The sequence below is a fragment of the Danio aesculapii genome, chromosome 25, assembly GCF_903798145.1.
Source record: "Danio aesculapii chromosome 25, fDanAes4.1, whole genome shotgun sequence".
Lineage (NCBI taxonomy): Eukaryota > Metazoa > Chordata > Actinopteri > Cypriniformes > Danionidae > Danio > Danio aesculapii.
Window position 1 is genome coordinate 24,476,020 of NC_079459.1, and position 21,249 is coordinate 24,497,268.

At 31.4% G+C, this 21,249-nt stretch overlaps 1 protein-coding gene across 1 annotated transcript in view; it reads left to right on the top strand.

The window, feature by feature from the left end:
• The window catches only part of slc7a5 (solute carrier family 7 member 5), a 37,992-nt gene extending 17,047 nt beyond the window's left edge, over positions 1-20,945 (top strand). Inside the window, exons 3-10 of the mRNA XM_056451565.1 lie at positions 226-331; positions 3,531-3,575; positions 4,159-4,282; positions 6,184-6,287; positions 6,506-6,602; positions 9,083-9,232; positions 12,505-12,682; positions 14,333-20,945. Of these exons, the coding sequence (XP_056307540.1) occupies positions 226-331; positions 3,531-3,575; positions 4,159-4,282; positions 6,184-6,287; positions 6,506-6,602; positions 9,083-9,232; positions 12,505-12,682; positions 14,333-14,388 (860 nt within the window). The 3' untranslated portion in view covers positions 14,389-20,945. The remainder of the gene's footprint in view (positions 1-225; positions 332-3,530; positions 3,576-4,158; positions 4,283-6,183; positions 6,288-6,505; positions 6,603-9,082; positions 9,233-12,504; positions 12,683-14,332) is intronic.
• The last annotated feature ends 304 nt before the right edge of the window (positions 20,946-21,249 follow it).

A 21,249-nucleotide genomic window follows, 5' to 3' on the forward strand; every position in this document is an offset into this window, starting at 1 on the left:
CAGCGTGATCGGCTCATTGTGTTTGATAGCGCCAAGCAGTCTTCCACCTTGAACCCTTCCATACAAGCTTGTTGTTCCTCTCATGGGAGAATATTGTGGGAATATCTGAGCCCTCCCTGGTTATTATGACTTTGTGGGATGTTTGTGTTACGTAATGTCCCTGATATAGTTTACAACAGCATTGTGATCTCATGTTTCACGCTGTTTTGTTTTGTTGTGTTGTAGGTGATACCGTTGAGCTTCTCCCTGAAAATTCGTTCAAAGGAAGCAACACAGATTTTGGCAACATCGGATTGGCTCTTTACAGTGGGCTGTTTGCTTACGGAGGATGGTGAGTTCGCAGATCTACTCTAGAGTTGAGCAAGAATGTGAAGAACTAGACTTTTATTAGTAATGTAATGCGATGTAAGTCTCATTTTTGTGTGTGACAGTGTTAGATATTTTTGTTTTATACGTCTTTAATTGGTCATGCTGTGTAGCCCCGCCCACCATGACATTTAATTGGTCCGGATTTGCATTCTACATAGCAAATATTAGGCTTTAATGGTATTGTAATGCGATATAAGTCTCATTTTTGTGTGTGACCGTGTTAGATGCTTTTGTTTTATACGTCTTTAATTGGTCATGCTGAGTAGCCCCGCCCACCATGAAATTTCATTGGTCCAGATTTGCGTTCTACATAACAAATATTAGGCTTTAATGGTATTGTAATGCGATATAAGTCTCACTTTTGTGTGTGACCGTGTTAGATGCTTTTGTTTTATACATCTTTAATTGGTCATGCTGAGTAGCCCCGCCCACCATGAAATCTCATTGGTCCAGATTTGCGTATTACATGACAAATATTAGACTTTATTGGTAATGTAATGCGATGTAAGTCTCATTTTTGTGTGTGACAGTGTTAGATGTTTTTGTTTTATACGTCTTTAATTGGTCATGCTGTGTAGCCCCGCCCACCATGACATTTAATTGGTCCGGATTTGCATTCTACATAGCAAATATTAGGCTTTAATGGTATTGTAATGCGATATAAGTCTCATTTTTGTGTGTGACCGTGTTAGATGCTTTTGTTTTATACGTCTTTAATTGGTCATGCTGAGTAGCCCCGCCCACCATGAAATTTCATTGGTCCAGATTTGCGTTCTACATAACAAATATTAGGCTTTAATGGTATTGTAATGCGATATAAGTCTCATTTTTGTGTGTGACCGTGTTAGATGCTTTTGTTTTATACATCTTTAATTGGTCATGCTGAGTAGCCCCGCCCACCATGAAATCTCATTGGTCCAGATTTGCGTATTACATGACAAATATTAGACTTTATTGGTAATGTAATGCGATGTAAGTCTCATTTTTGTGTGTGACAGTGTTAGATGTTTTTGTTTTATATGTCTTTAATTGGTCATGCTGTGTAGCCCCGCCCACCATGACATTTAATTGGTCCGGATTTGCATTCTACATAGCAAATATTAGGTTTTAATGGTATTGTAATGCGATATAAGTCTCATTTTTGTGTGTGACCGTGTTAGATGCTTTTGTTTTATACATCTTTAATTGGTCATGCTGAGTAGCCCCGCCCACCATGAAATCTCATTGGTCCAGATTTGCGTTCTACATGACAAATATTAGACTTTATTGGTAATGTAATGCGATGTAAGTCTCATTTTTGTGTGTGACAGTGTTAGATGCTTTTGTTTTATATGTCTTTAATTGGTCATTCTAAGTAGCCCCGCCCACCATGAAATCTCATTGGTCCAGATTTCCATTCTACATAGCAAATAATGGTTTTGACAATGCCACAGTGTTTGTTTTTTTAATGTAAATAAGCTGAGTGACTCGTACTTTGGATATTTGGTTGATGCTGGAGGACGTAGTATGAACACAATATTTCATACATCCACTTTAATAGAATTCAAAATAATTTCTTGTCACTCTAAATTACTACTTAAATATTTCAGAATTTTCTTTCAACATAATTATAATTACTATTATGGTTGTTACGTAGTGGAAGCACTGCGCTACACACATAAAATAAGAATGACTCTCTATTAAAGAGGTCACGCAGCCTTTCCTGCTCGCCAATCACACACACAGGCCAAGTTATCAAAAGATAAAACAAATTTATATGAGCAATGTCACACTATTAGCAGTGCGAGGTGGCTAGGAGTGTGATATTGCATTCATACAACAGTTTGACGGCATAACCGTGTGTATAAAAAAGAAAATCGAACACAGAGAGTCTCAAAACCCTTTTGTAAAAGGAACTACTTTCTTCCCCCTTTCATTTACATCTGCAGCTGATGTCAGAACAGCAAAAACCATTGCTCATTCACCGTCACTTTAGAGCTAGTGTTTGAATGATTCTCTAGCGTAATGTCTAAAGTGATGACAAAACAGATGATTTTACTCATATTTTAACATTATAAGGCTTAACGGCATGAAATAAATGCTATCTCAGTCTAGAGATTTCCCAGTATTTCTCTGTTGCAATCGGGAGATCACAATATTACTATGGTAAACAGTACTACAGCATATAAAAGAGAGAGATCGACTTAGTAAGTATTTTACCTGTTTAATAATGATTTGATCATCTGTAGTTTGAAATTACGCTCGTTTTCCTTTAGGGCTTATTATGTTGTCTCTGTCGCCATCTTGTGGATGAACATCGTCAACTGTCTTTGCTCAAAGACAGGCTAATGACCGCCGATGCGCTGTCTCTCAGAAATTATAAATATTAAAAATAGGCATTATCCTTATAAATAAACTGCATAGTTGCAATCTAAGCAACTACATTTTTGACTAAAAAAGCCTCTAAAGTACATTATGTCATCCAACAGCTGCAATATTTGTCAAACTGTAGAGTGTCCGGAGTAGCGGAGTAGCTAATACACAAGGGTATATATATATATAGCTTTAAAGGGGATAATAATATTGACCTTAAAATGGCTTTTAAAAAATTAAAAACTGCTTTTATTCTAGCCGAAATAAAACAAATAAGACTTTCTCCAGAAGAAAAAATATTATCAGACATTCTGTGAAAATTTCCTTCCTCTGTTATATATAGATCAGTCCTAAACCAAGGTTGTAAGGAAAATAAAGGCCAAAACAACAAACAAAACATACAGTACGCCAACTAATTTTAAGCATCTCTTACCTGAAACAAAAGTAATGATTTAAACAAAACAACAATTCTAATTTCCTTAGCTACCCAATAAATGAGAAAACTGACAAAAAGAAAAGGGCCTTCTCTTGTATCGTTATGAAATATTCTATTAACGTTTTATCAGGGTGTCTCTCCAGATGACTTTGAAAAGGTTTTAAGGCGTAATGAGTTCACTGCCACACAGAGAACTTAGAGTGATCTGCTCACACACACACCACTACAGCATGGGGAAACAGGAGAGAGTTGTTGTTATTGTTATAATTTGCTTTCACTTTAACACCTTGATTTTTTTATTTTTTAGTTGTTGAATTTGTTGAATATGCTTTTATTTTATAATTTGCTATTTTCTCTCTTTTTTTTTATTAAGGAATTATCTGAATTTTGTCACAGAGGAGATGATTGAGCCATACAAGTAAGTCAAACTATTTTTTCCCTGATTAAAAAATAAAAAATATATATGTTTTCCTCATTTCAATGTTTTTTTTCCCTTAAAGAAGGAATATAACATCCGAACAAAGAAAATAAATATGCACAATAAAGTTATTCAGTTATTATTTATGAGTCTTGTCAGATTATTTTACATGTAATATTTTGAACAAGAGTCATTATATTTCTTATTAAAGACTTTTTTTGTTGTTCCTATTTATTAAAAACTGTTTTTTAGTCATTTTAAAATATAATAGTTTAGTTTTCTCATTTACTATTATAGAAATTTTTAATAAAGTAAATAAATTTTCATTTTTGTACTTTAAATGTTACACTGAACTAACACTTAAACTAAAATTAAATTGTTAAAAGACAAAATAATAATAAAAAAACCTATTAATAAAATCTAAAATGTCAATAATACCAAAATAACACTGTTATACAAATGTATACAAAAATAGATGCACAACAAAGCCGAGCACACCAAAATTGTATAATAAATAATATAACACAGTGAAATTTTTGCAAAAGCTGGATTATATAATGGAGTGTGTGCCAATATTTTACAGAAATCTGCCTCGGGCCATCATCATTTCGCTCCCCATCGTCACCGTTGTCTATGTGCTGACCAACCTGGCCTACTTCACCACACTCAGTCCAGAGAAAATGCTCTCATCTGAGGCCGTTGCTGTGGTGAGTGTCGCCTTATAGATATATTATATTCCATATTTAACTATGTTTAAGACACTGCAGGTAAATGTAGGGTAAAACAAATAATTAATAGCAATCACCATACTGATAAACGTGATTGATTGCATCAAGAATTGGAAAAAAACAATGTTGTATTGCAATGTTATGTTTAAATATGCAAATGATGCATAATATCATTGTAATGTGCCAATTTGCATACATTTCTGCACAAACGGTTGAACATTTTTTATTACTTTTTATTACTATTATGATTTTTTTTTCATTCATTATTAATTTTTTTTTTATTATTACAGAAGGGTTTGGGGAAATTATTTTTAACACTGTGTAAATTAAAAAATAGCAAATATAGCATAAAATTATGTGTAAATTCAGCCAAATTATTAGTTTAATCAGACAAATCACTCTGTAAAAAGCGAAATCTGATTGTAGATATGAAAAAAAAATGGTAAATTATGTGTATGTTCTGGTAATTTTTTTGTATAATCAGACAAATAATTTTGTAAAAGCAAAAATCTGATTGTAGATATGAATAAAATCATGAATTATCCGTATATTCAGGTAATTATTTGTATAATAAAAGAAAAAAAACTGATTGTAGAAATGAATAAACCCATAAATTATGTGTATATTCAGGCAAATTATTTATAGTATCAGACAAATTCCTCTGTAAAAAGAAAAATCAGATGGTAGATATTAATAAACCCGTAAATTATGTGTATATTCAGGCAAATTATTTGTATAATAAGATAAATCCCTCTAAAAAACAAAAATCAGATTGTAGATTTGAATAAATTCATAAATTATCTGTATATTCAGGCAAATTATTTGTAAAATAAATGAAAAAAAAACAGATTGTAGATATGAATAAACCCGTAAATTATGTGTATATTCAGGCAAATTATTTATATCATCAGGCAAATCCCTCTGTAAAAAGAAAAATCAGATTGTAGATATTAATAAAACTGTAAATTATTTATATTATCAGACAAATCCCTCTCTAAAAAGAAAAATCAGATTGTAGATATTAATAAACCCGTGAATTTTGTGTATATTCAGGCAAATTATTTATATTATCAGACAAATCCCTCTGTAAAAAGAAAAATCAGATTGTAGATATTATTAAAACTGTAAATTATTTGTGTAATCAGACAAATCCCTCTGTAAAAAGAAAAATCTGATTGTAGATCTGAATAAATCTGTAAAGTTTGTTGTAAGTGGTACTAAAGTGGAAATTTAAAGCTCAATGCAGGAGAACAAAAGCAAATGTGGAGTAAACAGCCTTTAAAAATATTTATTGTACGGTAATTGTAATCTACAGACACAAATTGTGATACACTGTGACAAAAGAAGCACTTATTTGGGTGCTTCAGGAAGATAGAATGATAAACCTGTTGTTTTTTCTAATGCTAAATAATGATAAGAAAGTGCTGACACATCATATAGCTGACAGAGCCTGGGTGTGTCATCTTCAGATTCTATCTCTCTATGTATATATAGATCCATTTTTCGTCAATAGATATAACGTTTCCATTTAAGTCGGTATTTACTTCATCGGACCAAATCTGACCGGGCCTGCTAGCGATTACTTTAAAGTCCTCCATGACTTTGATATAACAACATAAGCAGGGCTTAAACCGGAAGTCCCGCCTTAAAGGGGCGTGGCGTTCATCAATCAAATTTGACACATGCACCCGCATATTCCTCTCTTATAATTAATAAATGCAGCTCAAGTATTGTTCATTATTGGTTCGTGTTAGTAAATGCATTCACTAATGAATCCTTATTGTAAAGTGTGACCAATTCATTAACCTACTTACTAGCTGCCCTTTAATTAATAGTTATTAAAGTACCATAATAATTAAGCTGTTTTTGGCTTATTTCAGGACTTTGGAAACTACCACTTGGGTCCAATGGCTTGGATAATCCCTGTGTTTGTTGGCCTGTCCTGCTTTGGCTCTGTGAACGGCTCTCTGTTTACTTCATCTAGGTAATGTGCACACACACACACAGTCTTGTTATAAATATCCAGTGTTGGGAGAGGTTGCGTTAATCAGATCACTTTACTTTAAGTTGTTTATTTGATTAATCTGTCTGGTTAGTGTTGTTGTTGTTAAGTCAGCCTGCAGGCTTTTCCACTGCACATATTGTTTATAATGGTGGTTAGTGTTGGATTTAATGGACAAAACTGGATCTGTGTGTCTTCAGGCTGTTCTTCGTGGGCTCCAGAGAAGGTCATCTTCCCAGTTTGTTGTCCATGATCCACCCTGACCTGCTGACTCCTCTGCCTTCACTCATATTTACTGTAGGTGTCCCAAAAACCAAGCCACAACTCTTAATATCATGTCCAGTTTATGAGTGAATCATTTTTTAATTATTTTTGTTTTAGTGAATCAGTTTAAACAGTTCTTATTTTGGAGTGAATCGTTCTTTTGAGTCTTTTTAAGTGAATCGTTTAATCGGCTCTGTTTGGTGCTCAAATCATTTCTTTCGGTTAGTTTTTTTCATTGTATTTAAGAAAATTGGATGTTTTTGATGAATTGGTTCTGTTTTGTTATGTTCTTGTTTTAGTGAATCACTTTAAACAGTTCTTATTTTGGAGTGAGTTATTCTTTTGAGTCGTTAATTTAAGTGAATCATTTAATCAGTTCTGTTTGTTGCTAAAATCAATCCTTTTGATTAGATTTTTTAAATAGTATTTAAGCAACTTTGATGTTTTTAATGAATTGGTTCTGTTTTTTATGTTCTTGATTTAGTGAATCAGTTTAAACAGTTCTTATTTTGGAGTGAATCATTCTTTTAAGTCTTTTTTAGTGAATCAGTTTAAACAGTTCTTATTTTGGAGTGATTCATTTTTTTGAGTCTTTTTTTAGTGAATCAGTTTAAACAGTTCTTATTTTGGAGTGAATCATTCTTTTAAGTCTTTTTTAGTGAATCAGTTTAAACAGTTCTTATTTTGGAGTGAATCATTCCTTTGAGTCTTTTTTAGTGAATCAGTTTAAACAGTTCTTATTTTGGAGTGAATCATTTGTTTGAGTCTTTTTTTAGTGAATCAGTTTAAACAGTTCTTATTTTGGAGTGAATCATTATTTTAAGTCTTTTTAAGTAAATTGTTTAATCTGTTCTGTTTGTTGCTCTAATCATTCTTTGAGATTAGATTTTTTTTGTAATATTTGAGCAAATTTGATCTTAATGAGTCGGTTGTGTTTTTTTTTTTATGTTCTTGTTTCAGTGAATCACTTAACCTAGTTCTACCTTTTGAATGAACTCTTAAGTCAATTAGTTTAATAGGTTTTTTTATAATTTTTTTTCTGTAAATCAATTTTATTCAATTATAATTGAGTGATTTTATTTATTTATTTTTTCAAAAATGTAAATCATATACTTATCTCATATACTTATACTATAAAAATGGTCCAGGTACGTAAACCTTTTGGAAATGGGTCAAAAATAACAATGAGTGAGAAATATTATGACAGTAAAGTTGATGGGTTAATAACAGCTGATTTTATTTATTCACTTGATTTATTTTTGTAGTTTTTTTCTCCTCTCACTTTCTGACTTTTGTATATTGAAGGTTTTTAACCATATTAAATTATAACCAAGTTGTGACCTCAATGTCCTAATTTAGGACTAGTTTGTTTGGGTTTAATTGGGTAAAAATTAGATTCTGTACAGAAATACTGTGTTCTATTCTGAATTTTTGCTTAAGAATCAAACAAACTGTTATTCACTAAAAATATAAATCATTCTTTTTGATTAAATAAAAAAACCCCAACAATAATCAGTTTAACCATTTCAGTTTTTGACCAAATCAATCTTTTTAGTCAACTTTATTTCTATGAATGTAGTGGTTCACAAATCTAACTTTTTGAAAAGAATTCAATGATCATCGATGACTCGTAAAAAGCATCTGTCAAGTCAAAAATATTATCAATTCATAATAGTGTCCAATTTTTGCGAGAATCGCTTTTCAGTTGATTCACATATCTCAATGATTCAATGTGACTTTTCAAATTGAAGTTGACACGAAGGATTTGAAACATGTCATGGAGTAAACTTAAGGTGTTAGCTGGATTCTCAATAATTTGCCAGTTAGAAAAATGAATCCACCCCCCCCCCCCCCCCCCTTTTTTTTAGCAAACCACTGAACTGATTCCCAAAACTTAAAGATTGAATCATATTTTCAAATATTCACAAGACGTTTTTACAAACATTTGTGAATGTTATAGACTTTAAACTTTAAAATTAAATGCAGATATTTGCAGGATTTAGAATAAATATTGTATTATTACAAGAAATATATTATTTCCCCTTCAGTTCACCTTTTCTGTCCTTTTGTTTTTTAGTAAATCACAGAACTGATTCCCAAAACTGAAGACTGAATCATATTTTTAAGTATTCAGAAGAAGTTTTCACTAACGTTTATAAATTTCATGAACTTTAAACTATAAATTTAATGCAGACACTTGAACAATTTGCAGGATTTAGAATAATTAGCATATTATTACAATAATTAAATAAGCATTTCTTTTCTTTTTTCACCTTCAGAGCACCTTTTCTGTCCTTTTGTTTAAGGAAATCACTGATTGTATTCACAAAATTGAAAGACTGACTCATATTTTAAAATATTGACAAGACATTTTCACAAACATTTAAAAATGTCATGGACTTTAATCCCTAAAATAAAATGCATATATTTAAATAATTTGCAGGATTCAGAATAATTAGCATATTATTACAGGAAATAAACCGTTATTCCTTTTCTTTTTTCCCCCCTTTCAGTGCATCATGACTCTCCTGTACGCGTTCTCCAACGATATTTTCTCCGTCATCAACTTCTTCAGCTTCTTCAACTGGCTCTGCATTGCGATGGCCATCGTTGGAATGATGTGGCTGCGCTACAAGAAACCCGAGCTGGAACGACCAATTAAGGTAAACCAGTGGGCGGAGTCAGTAATCAAAAACAGCTTCTGATTGGCTAAACATCTGCAAGTGAAAACAAAAAGACTTCCACAGGGTGAACCAGGTCATTCTTTTAAACGTTTGGGAAGTGACCTGCTTTTTTTTGTTCCTGACTGAAACCGGACATATCCGGCAACGGCACGGTAACACACAGGCTCTTTTGTAAGTCTCATCTCTGCACTCAGTGGCCTGCGTTCATCTGTCGGACACACAGAGGGAGATCTTCATCAGAGGTTTGGAGGCGCTGGAGTGAAAGAGGCCATTCGCTTATTGCTCATAATCTTTTGCTCATTAGGGACAGCGCATTGTCTGTCGGTACTCAGCACTTAGATGTTTTACTGATGGTTTTAACTGTTGGAGGGATGGCTGGAGTAGCTGTAATGCAGTAGGATGAAAGAGGATTATGTTGAGAGAAAAATATTGTATTTTTAGATCCTATACACAATTGGCAATATATAGAATTTACAAAAAATTTATTGTTTGCTGGTGTTCAAAATTTGTTTGGGGTGGGTGAGATATGTTTAAATGTTTTCAAACTTATTCAACTAGGATGCATTAAATTGACCAAAAATTATAATGTTATAAAATATTCAACTTAATGCTTTAAAAATAATAATATTATATTACATTATATTATATTATATTATATTATATTGTTTAAAAATTATATTATACTATATTATTATTATTTTAAATTTATTTTATTATATTATATTATGATTTTTTTATGTATTATATTATATTATATAATTTTTTTATTTATTATATTATATATATTTTTTTCATTTATTATATTATTATTTTCAATTATATTTTATTATTATTATTTTTAATTTATTGTATTATTTCATATTATTATTATTCAATTAATATATTATATTTTATCATTTTTCATTCATTATATTATATTATATTATTATTTTTGCATTTTTTATATTTTTATTATTTTGTATTTATTGTATTATGTTATTATTTTAAATTTACTATAATATATAATTTATATATATATATTTATATTTATTATATTGTATTTTTTTATTATATTATTTTATATTATATTATATTACATTATTTTTCATTTATTATATTATATTATTTTATATAATATTGTTATTTTTATTATATTAAATAATTTTATATTATTTTTTTTCATTTATTATATTATATTATTATTTTGTATTTATTGTATTATGTTATTATTTTTTATTATATTATATTATATTATATTATATTATATTATATTATATTATATTATATTATATTATATTACATTATATTATATTATTATTTTTTCATGTATTGTATTATTATTATTTTGTATTTATTGTATTATGTTTTTATTTTTTTATTTTATATTATATTATATTATATTATATTATATTATATTATATTATATTATATTATATTATATTATATTATATTATATTATATTATATTAATCAGAATTTCTAGAAAAAAATATTAAGGCTGATGATTCAGTTTTGCCATCACAGAATAAAAAAATGTAATTAAATACAGTATTTATTTGATAAATATGTATTATATGTATTTTTACAATGTATTACATTTTATCCTAAATGTACTATGCATTGACACAAAAGTGTCAAATTCGTAATGTTTATAAATTATAGATGTACCAAATTTATGATTAATTTAAACTAAATATTTTTTCTTAAATATAATATAATATATTTATTTATTCTTAAATATAAATTATAAGTTTTTAATATAATATAATATAATATAATATAATATAATATAATATAATATAATATAATATAATATAATATAATATAATATAACACATTGCAGAAAAAAAAACAAGGTTGATGATTCAGTTTTGCCATTACAAGAAAAATATATAATATATTACTATAGTTATTTTACATTCATTGCAAAACATGTTAAAATTTATATCTTAAATCTGTATGATGTATTTAAAATATTCAGTGCAACACTTTTGAGTACATTTAGCACATTTTCATGTAAATACATTAGATTTAACTCTGACAGTACATTTAAATGCGTATATGCATATATGGTTTACATACGTTTATAAGACTTTATATTTATTTTTTTACTTATATTAAGTTCTAAGTAATTGAAATATCTTAACTTTAAAGAGCAGATGTAAAGAATAAATTATAAATATGTTATACTTATATTTACCTAATTTTTATATGTACCTAAGTCTCATATATGTTTATTTTGTATATGTATATCAAGACCGGTTACTCACTGAAGCTAAGCAGGGCTGAGCTTGATCAGTGACTGGATGGGAGACCAGCAGGGGGAGCGGTCTGTGTGAGTCCTAATGCCCCAGTATAGTGAAGGGGACATTATACTGTCAGTGAGCGCCGTCTTTCGGATGAAAGTGGTCTTGGCTCTCTGTGGTCATTAAAAATCCCATGGCACTTCTTGTAAAAGAGTAGGGGTGTAACCCCGGTGTCCTGGCTAAATTCCCATCGTACCATCATGGCCTCCCAATCATACCCATCCAACGAATTGGCTCAATCACTGTCTCTCCACTCCTATAGTTGGTGTGTGGTGAGTGCACTGGCGCCTTTGTCCTGTGGCTGTTGTCTCATCATCCAAGTGGATGCTGCGCACTGGTGATGGTGTGGAGAGACCCCCCACCTCATGATTGTGAAATGCTTTGGGTGTATGGCCATACACAATAAATGCGCTATATAAATACACTACATTGCATCACATAACATTACCTAATGTCTTAATGTGAATGCATGTGAGCATTTAATAAAAAGCTAAACCCATATTATAATTATTAGTAGTAGTAATAATAATAATAATAATATTAATAATAATAATAATAACAAAAATAATAATAATAATAACAAAAATAATAATAAAAATCGTCTGTCAATGAATCATTCTATAAAACCAGATCAGTCCGGGTTTTGGATAACAAAAACAATGATCTACTCCTTCGTGATGGAGTAGTAGCAAGAAAAACTCCAGGAGAAAGTTATAATAAGACTAGCTTTGAACCATTCCTGGAGCTCCATTCTTGCAGCCTATTGTATAGAGATGCAGAAAACACAACACAAGGCAAACATCAAAGATCAGGATGTCCTACCAGAAAAAAAACCCAGCAGCCAGAGACGAAGAATAGTGATTGTCAGAGAAGCAAGCAACACTGAGCGGAAACATTTACAGTATGTCTTTCACGTGTAAAATAAACTTTTGATCGTATTTTTCAAAGCCTTCTGTCTGTCCACCAGGTCAATATTCTGCTGCCCATTGTGTTCGTGCTGGCGTGTCTGTTCCTCATCGTGGTGTCCTTCTGGAAGACCCCTGTGGAGTGTGCTATAGGGTTCGGGATCATCGCTACAGGAGTTCCTGTCTATTTTTTCGGCGTTTGGTGGCAGACGAAGCCGAAATGGCTCCTGCAGATCATCTGTGAGTATTTTTAGTCTCATTTTCAATAAATGATTCAGTTATTCGCTTATAAAACTTCATGTTTCATTGCCAAATGGATCATTTTTGAAGAATTATTCAGTGGCATATTTGATGTCTGATTGTCACCACCTAGTGGTTAAATGATGTAAATGTCCTTTTTTAGAACCGTGATGTGTTGTGATGTGTTGTGATCCGTGCAAATAACGAATCAACCGTGATCCGTTACACCCCTAGTTGTCTCCATATTTTGATAGACTTATAAGAAAGAAATGCAGGATAGGGCTTGTTTTATCGAAATAAGATTTGACGGTTTTGAAAATTTTAACTGATATTTATAACCGATAACTCTTTATAATTGGCCAATAGCCGATATATTAACCGATAAATATGAATTTTCAAATTTTTCTACATGATTGCAGAAATAAAAGGAAAACACAAACAGTAAATAATTGATTTAATTTTATTTACTTAAATACTTTATTAATCAGCTATGCCTTTTTTATTGCCCTAATATTGTTATTGGACCGATAACAACAAAAATACAATTTGTTGGCTCATATCAATATGGACACATCTATCTATCTATCTATCTATCTATCTATCTATCTATCTATCTATCTATCTATCTATCTATCTATCTATCTATCTATCTATCTATCTATCTATCTATCTATCTATCTATCTATCTATCTATCTATCTATCTATCTATCTATCTCTCTGTCAGTCTGTCTGTCTGTCTGTCTGTCTGTCTGTTTATCTATCTATCTATAAAAGAAAATCAAGCTGTAGAATGGCCCAGCCAATCACCTGATCTGAATCCAATAGAGAATACAAAATAAAGATCAGATTTGACAGATGAGACCCACAAAACCATCAAGATTTTTACACTCTGTTGAAGTCTGTGAAAAACTCACACCCGAGCAATGCAAGTGACATCAGTCTCCATACGAGAGTAGTCTTTAAGCTGCCATCATGAAAAAGCCTTTCATATAAAGTATTAAATACGTTTCAGTAGTTCAGTACTTTCTCCTTGTGTATTACACATACTAATTATTCTGATTTCTTTGTTTTGTTTTATTTTTTAGCTAGGATTTTGTTTGGGTTTTTACCAAAATCTGGTTCAATTCCATGTCAACAGGTATTATTATTAATATAGATAATAGATTAATAATATAGTTAATATATATAATTAGATATTAGATATCTAATAATATAATAAATATAATTAGATATTATTCCCTGGAAAAATCATGACATGTTCAATAGTTATTTTCCCTGCTGTATCTATCTATATTTATACAAATATATATAATAACCCCTAAAATTGATATTATAAAATATTATTTAAATAAAAAAAATGACTTTTGAAAAATTATTTTTAAAATGTAATTTATTTTAGACATTTGATCGCAAAGCTGAATTTTCAATTTAATTTGATGATTTACTCCTCAAGAAACACTTCACAATCTTTAAAGCCTTGAAATATGTATTTTTATAAACCACAAAGCATCTTTTCTAGATTCTTTGATTAATAAAAAACAGCACGATCTTTATATTATTAAATAAATCTTAACAATTTAATGTATGTATATTAACGAACAAATAAAATTACACAGTAACATAATATTATTACTTTTTTCCCTGTGCAGTCTCATCCACAGTGATGTGCCAGAAGATGATGGAGGTGGTACCCCAGGAGTCCTGAAGCGGCTGTTCTCCTCATCTCCACCTCAGACTACAATTTACTGTATCCATCTCTCCTCGCGTGAGCCAGAAAAACAGTCTTATCCTGCTGACACAGACAAAAAAAATCTATATTCATCACCACATTCGAAAACACAAAAACATCAGTGGTCACATGAGCAGTTCAGTCGAGATATAGATTTTGTCGGTCCTTCCTGTATTATACTGTATACATTCAGTTCTCCAGTTGCAAGTTTTCAGTCAGGATTTTTGGTTCGTTTTATATGTATTTTTGTAAACCATTGGAGAAGCGTGTCATTTGAATCTCCGTGTGGACATAATTTCATTTAGGGCCTCTGATTTTTACCTTTCTGTTTCATGCCTTTGGCTTTTGTTTTGTAAGTGAGTGGCTCATGCAGATACGCTAATGTCTATTGAGGCGAAATTTATGATTCTCATCTAGGGGTGTGCGATATTTATCTTTAATGATAGTATGGTTTTTGTTTTAATATAACGTAAGCTGACATTACGCCAAAAAAACAAACAAAAACATTAATTGTGTAGGGGAAAAAGCATATTTGAATGAAGTTATTAATAAGACATTAATATGGAGTGAGTTATATTTTAGACGTTAAAAGCTAGAAAAGAAAATTTAGTGCAACACTTTTGCGTGGTTTGATCTGAATGAATCTGTTTTTGAACGAATCATTTGAGTCGATTCAATAATCCATTCAAATACACTGAAAATTGCTGGCTTCCACACATATCTTTCATGTTGTCACAACTATTAAGTAGATTGAGCAAAAAACAATTAAGTTGTCTCCAAAAAATCTAAAGAGTTGTGTTGTTTCAGCTGATTTTAATTAAGTAGTTTGACAAAAAAAGCAACAAAAATATTTTTTGAGTGTAGTCGCTTGCTTTATTTCTAAATGAGTCAGCCTTTTTGAACGATTCATTGAGTCACTCTTTAAGACAGGGACTTGTCATAGTCTAAAAGCATATTTCTTTTATTTATTTGTCCATGACAGTCCTAAACCAGCACAAAAACACACAAATGCTAAATATATGTACATTTTCTTTATAAAATAAAATTTAGCGCTACACTTGTGTGATTTGTTCCAGAATAAATCTGTTTTTGAACGAATCACTTCAGTCGATTCAGTAATTCATTCAATTATACACTGTGAAAAATGCTGGCTTCCACACAATTCCTTTATGTTGTCCCAACTTTTTATAAAACTATAAGTGGATTGAACATAAACCAATTAAGTTCCCTTTAAAAAGATCTAAAGAATTGTGTTGTTTCAGCTGATTTTAATTAAGTAGTTTGACAAAAAAAGCAGCAAAAATATTTTTGTAGTCACTTGCTTTATTTCTAAATGACTCAGTGTTTTTGAATGATTCATTGAATCGCTCTTTAAGACAGGCACTTGTGGCAGCCTACTGCCATTTTTTATTTATTTATTTATGACAGTCCTAAACCAGAACAAAAAACAGCATTTCTTAACGATTTATTGAATCGCTCATTAAGACAGGGACTTGTCGCATCCTATTGGTATTTTTTATGCTTATTTATCCATGACAGTCCTAAACCAGCACAAAAACACACAAATGCTAAATATTTGAATTTCCTTATCAAATAAAATTTGATGCCATACTTGTGTGATTTGTTCCCAAATGAATCTGTTTTTGAACAAATCACTTGAGTCGATTCAATAATCCATTCAAACACACTGTATAAAAGGCTGGCTTCCACACAAGTCCTACATGTTGTCGGATCTTAATTGTTTTTACAACCAATAAGTGGGTTGAACATAAAACAATTACAGTTGAAATCAGAATTATTAAATGCCCTTTGATTTTTTTTTCTTTTTTATATATTTCCCAAATGATGTTTAACAGAGCAAGGAAATTTTTAACAGTATTACCTATAATACTTTTTCTTCTGGAGAAAGTCTTATTTGTTTAATTTCAGCTAGAATACATTTTTTTAAAAACCATTTAAGGTCAAAATTATTAGACCCTTTAAGCAATTTTTTTTCAATAGTCTACTGAACAAACCATCATTATACAATAACTTGCCTAATTACCCCAACCTGCCTAATTAACCTAGTTAAGCCTTTAAATGTCACTTTAAGCTGTATAGAAGTGTCTTAATAATATCTAGTCAAATATTATTTACTGTCATCATGGCAAAGATAAAATAAATCAGTTATTAGACATGAGTTATTAAAACTATTATGTTTACAAATGTGTTGATAAAAATCTTCTCTCTGTTAAACAAATTTGGGGAAAAAAATAAACTGAGGGGAGGGGGGTAATAATTCAGGGGGTTTAATAATTCTGACTAATTAATAATGAAAAATTGAATGAATTGTATTGTTTGAGCTGATTTTAGCTGAAGTAGTTTAACAAAAAAAGCAGCAAAAATATTTTTAGAGTGTAGTCGCTTGCTTTATTTCTAAATGACTCAGCGTTTTTTGAACAATTCATTGAATCGCTTTTTAATACAGGCACTTGTGGCAGCCTACTGGCATTTTTTTTTATTTATTTATCCATGACATTCCTAAACCAGCATGAAAACACACAACTGCTAAATATTTGTACAATTTATTCATTAAAAAAATCCCTAAATATATCGCACACCCCCATTCAAGACCCTGACAGGCAAATTGTCAGATATTTAGATTGCAGCATGTCATATTATATCTTCTCACACGTTCTTTTCAACAGCAGATTTGCTGTGCCTTGCGAGCCTCTGTAGAAATGTATTATTTTTTGAGATCAAGTTGGTATGACTTTATACAAATTTATTTTTTTATAGCTTAACACCGTTTTTTTAAGAGAATTTCAAAGGAATCTCCTTTTTTGGGCTACAGTCCTTTAATCATGTATTAAATTGTTTTTATTATTATTGATATTACAGAAGGCGTAGACTTACAGTATTCAATATTTCATCCGAATACATAGCCTTGCTGCTTACCTCAGTAAATCTACAGTACTTTACATTCTGGCTGTATTTTTTCATGCCTAATTATGATTTCATAAAGCACAAAATATATGAGGTGATAATATTCCCTCAGAGACAATTGTTTTAAACTATTTAGCTTTTTTTTCTCGCATATATATGTGAAGTGCGTAACACTGGACCACATATTTCATTTCTTTTCCCTTGTAGGATATTGCTTGCTGCAGTTACAGAAGCTTTTTAAAGAAACATGGTCATTGTTTAAAATAGTTTGTAGCTTTTGTATGATCTGCATCTTTTTATTATGCCATCAAGGTATCTTTTTACAAAAAATCCCATTATGAAGAGGGTTTAGTGCCTCGTCAGTTTGCAAACTGAACAAATCTGAATGATTCTGCTGTTAAATACTATATGCATCATTATATTTCATGGCAGTGTTTTTGTTGGGGTTATGCTAGTTTGGTTTAATGGTTATTTGTTCCTATACTGGACCAAAATCGTCAGTATGTGTGTGAAAATGCACAGAGAGAAACACTAGGGGTGATTTGGGTCATGGACGAGATGTTATTTTTGGACAAAATAGATTTTCTTGAGGACTACAGAAGCAGTACCAGGACTTCTGGATAGAAGGACTATTAAAATCTGCTTTTTTTTAATGATATGTGTTTTAGCGAGTGTCTAGATAATGAAGCTTTGTATCATTTAGAGAACTACAGCAGTTTGACTAACACTCCAGCCAACAAGAGCATCTTATCTAATTTAATTAGTTATGTAGAAATTTAAGATACAGTATGTATTTATTTATTATTTGTAGAGTCATTCAGTTAGTGCTCTAATCATTTTTCAGGGCATTTTTTTCTATAAAAAAAGAGAAATGCTAAAAATGAATTGTTACTGATATTTCTTTCTCTTTGTTTTTATATTTGTGTTTTTATTAGATTTTTTGTTGTCGTTGGTGATTTTTAAATGTGTTTTTAACTGATGGCTTGGCTTCGTTTCCATTGTTGGCCATTAATATAAAAATAACTGCAGATAACCTGAGTTTGCCCTTAACATGATGTTTCATTAAAAGTGTAAAATTATATATACAGCAATGGAAATAATTAAGAGACCACTCGAAAATTCCCTGAATTTATGATAGATAGTTGCTTCTTTAATTAAAAAAAGTTTTCTGTTTAAACTGTAAACTGCTTACAACATTCCTTTCTAATTTAAAATAAAAATGTATTAAATTAGAGCATTTTTATGTATTAAATAAATATAATTTAAAATAATTAATTTTTAGACTTCAGTTGAGGTGAGAACATCAATATTTGATTGAATAACCTTGATTTTAAATCACAATAAATGATATAGTTGTCATTTTTTTGTTTGCGGATTCTAAAAATGTAACGTCCATACACGTATATATCACTTGGAAACTGTAATGAGTCTGGAAACAACAGAGTTGAGGATCCAAATGCAGTTTATTAAGAATCGTCAAGCAGGCAAAGGTTATAACAGGGACAGATGGGAGCATGCAGATAATCCAAAACGGTATCAGAAAAGCAGGCGAATAGTCAGGACAGGCGGCAAAAAAACGTAAACCATAAAACAAAGCAAAGGACAAAAAGGAAACGCTTCATAATGCTCAATTACAGTTTACAAGACTCAGCCATGATGTGTGTGTGTCTGCTGTTTTTATGGTTCATCTGATTAGTCCATCATGAGCTTCCAGCTGTGTGTGTAATCGGGGAATCAGGAACTGGTGTGTGTAAGGTGCATGATGGGAGGTGTAGTTCATTAAATTGGCAGATGTGTAGTTCTCCAGCGATCTGCACAGGCTAGATCATTGGTAATCTTGACAGAAACAGGTGAAATTGTTAAAACGGTGTTCTACATATGCCAGACCTATATGTGGCGTTGTAAGCTAACACACTTTTTCTTAAGAGACAGACATAAACACAAGAAGATGATGACAAACACACATTCATTAATTCATTTTGATTAATTCATTTTCGTTTACTTTTCGGCGAAGTCCCTTTATTAATCTGGGGTCGCCACAGCTGAATGAACCGCCAACTTATTCAGCGTATGTTTTGCCCTTCCAGTTGCAACCCATCACTGGGAAACACCCATACACTCATTTACACACACACTATGGCCAATTTAGCTTACCCAATTCACCTATAGTGCATGTCTTTGGACTTGTGGGGGAAACTGGAGAAATGCCAACTGACCCAGCTGAGGCTCGAACCAGCGACCTTCTTGCTGTGAAGCGTTCATGCTACCCGCTGCGCCACCGTGACGCCCACGAACGCACATTTATCTAATAATATTTGATGTGTGTAATGCGTCTCTGCTAGTCGTTTTTTGATACAGCATTGCTAAGTTTTGTTGTAATAGTGTTATAAACTTAGCAGCGCTAGTGTCAGTCTGTAGTTTGCATTGTTGTTGTTGCCCATTGTCATCCTTCTGGTTGCGTGCTACGGTGACGTCATCATTTCTTAAAAATAGTGGTTTACATATCTATAAGGCCTTATTCACACTACGAGCGTCTCACAGCGGCAAATCGACAAGCGACTGTTTATTTCAATGGTTAGTGAGCGACAGCGTCCATTAGTGACCAGGTGGGCATGTCGAGCGATGTGACAAAGTTGAGATTATTCGACTTTATACAAATGAAGAGCGAATATATTGAGTGACAGCCAATAGGAGCACCAGTAGAGCTCACATGATCTTCTCTCAGCTCGCTCAGAGGTCGGTTGTATTCTCTGTGCTGTATATACCTTAGGTCTTTTAGAGATTTTGATCACTGTAATCCATTATACAAACAAGCTAGTTTGAGGGCAATGACAACAATGGTATTGCGCGGACGAACGGCTGAAATGGTATTACATTTTTGCAGATTGACCTAAATTAGTTGCCAAAGTGAGTTTTAAATGTGTACTAAATTGTTTAGCCTAGTGGTTAGTGCGTCAACACATAGCACAGAGGTGCTCACGGCGACCCAAGTTTGATTCCCAGCTTGAGTTGTTTTGCCGACCCTTCCACTATCTCTGCTCCCCATACTTTCTTGTCTGTAAATCTCCACTGTCCCATCACAAAAAATGAAAAAAAATAATTATTAAAAAATATATATTGTATTAAATTTGTTTACATTTCATGCAATCTTCGTAGAATAAAATATGCGCAATACGCAAATCCATACCAAATAAATCCAGAGAATTTTCCAAAGATTTTGGTCTCTCTATTTTCCTCGTAAGCTTCTCTCATTTTTTATATATATGATTTACCTTTATGCCAGAAAATATGAACAACCATGACAGGCATGCAGATGCCTTTGCCTGAGGGCAGACTCGACCTTTCATCAGTTCATTTTGAAGTCTGTTTGAGAAACAACTGTGTTTCTGTGTGATCTGGACTCTGGTGTTCTGATGTTAAAAAATCTGTCCCGTCTTCTCCGTGATGTCCAGTGAAATTCTACTATGAAGAGATCCTGAACAGTTTGTAATATGTCTACTGTACAAAATGTTATTTGTTTTTTTTTAGAAATGAAACAAGTGATTTTTACTTTGCCGCTGGATATTTTGTTGAGTATTCGGAGAAATAAAACATGAATGCATTCACAACTTGAGTACAGTTCTTGTGTTTGGACAAATTAGCATACATTACTCATAGCAACATAAATATGAAGATACTTGCGTGATCGCAACGAGGAAAACATTTAAATACCACAGACATAGAATAATATCCTGCATTCCCTACTAAATGGGACAGGTTTTTAATCTAATAATGAATAATAAACCTTATTAACATTATTAAAAGTATGCTGAGTTACTGATATTTGTTGGTTTGCATTGAGTTCACAGTTGTAGCATTCATGTTTAACTCACTATGGCTATAAATGTCACTTTAAGAGTTCACACTTAGCTC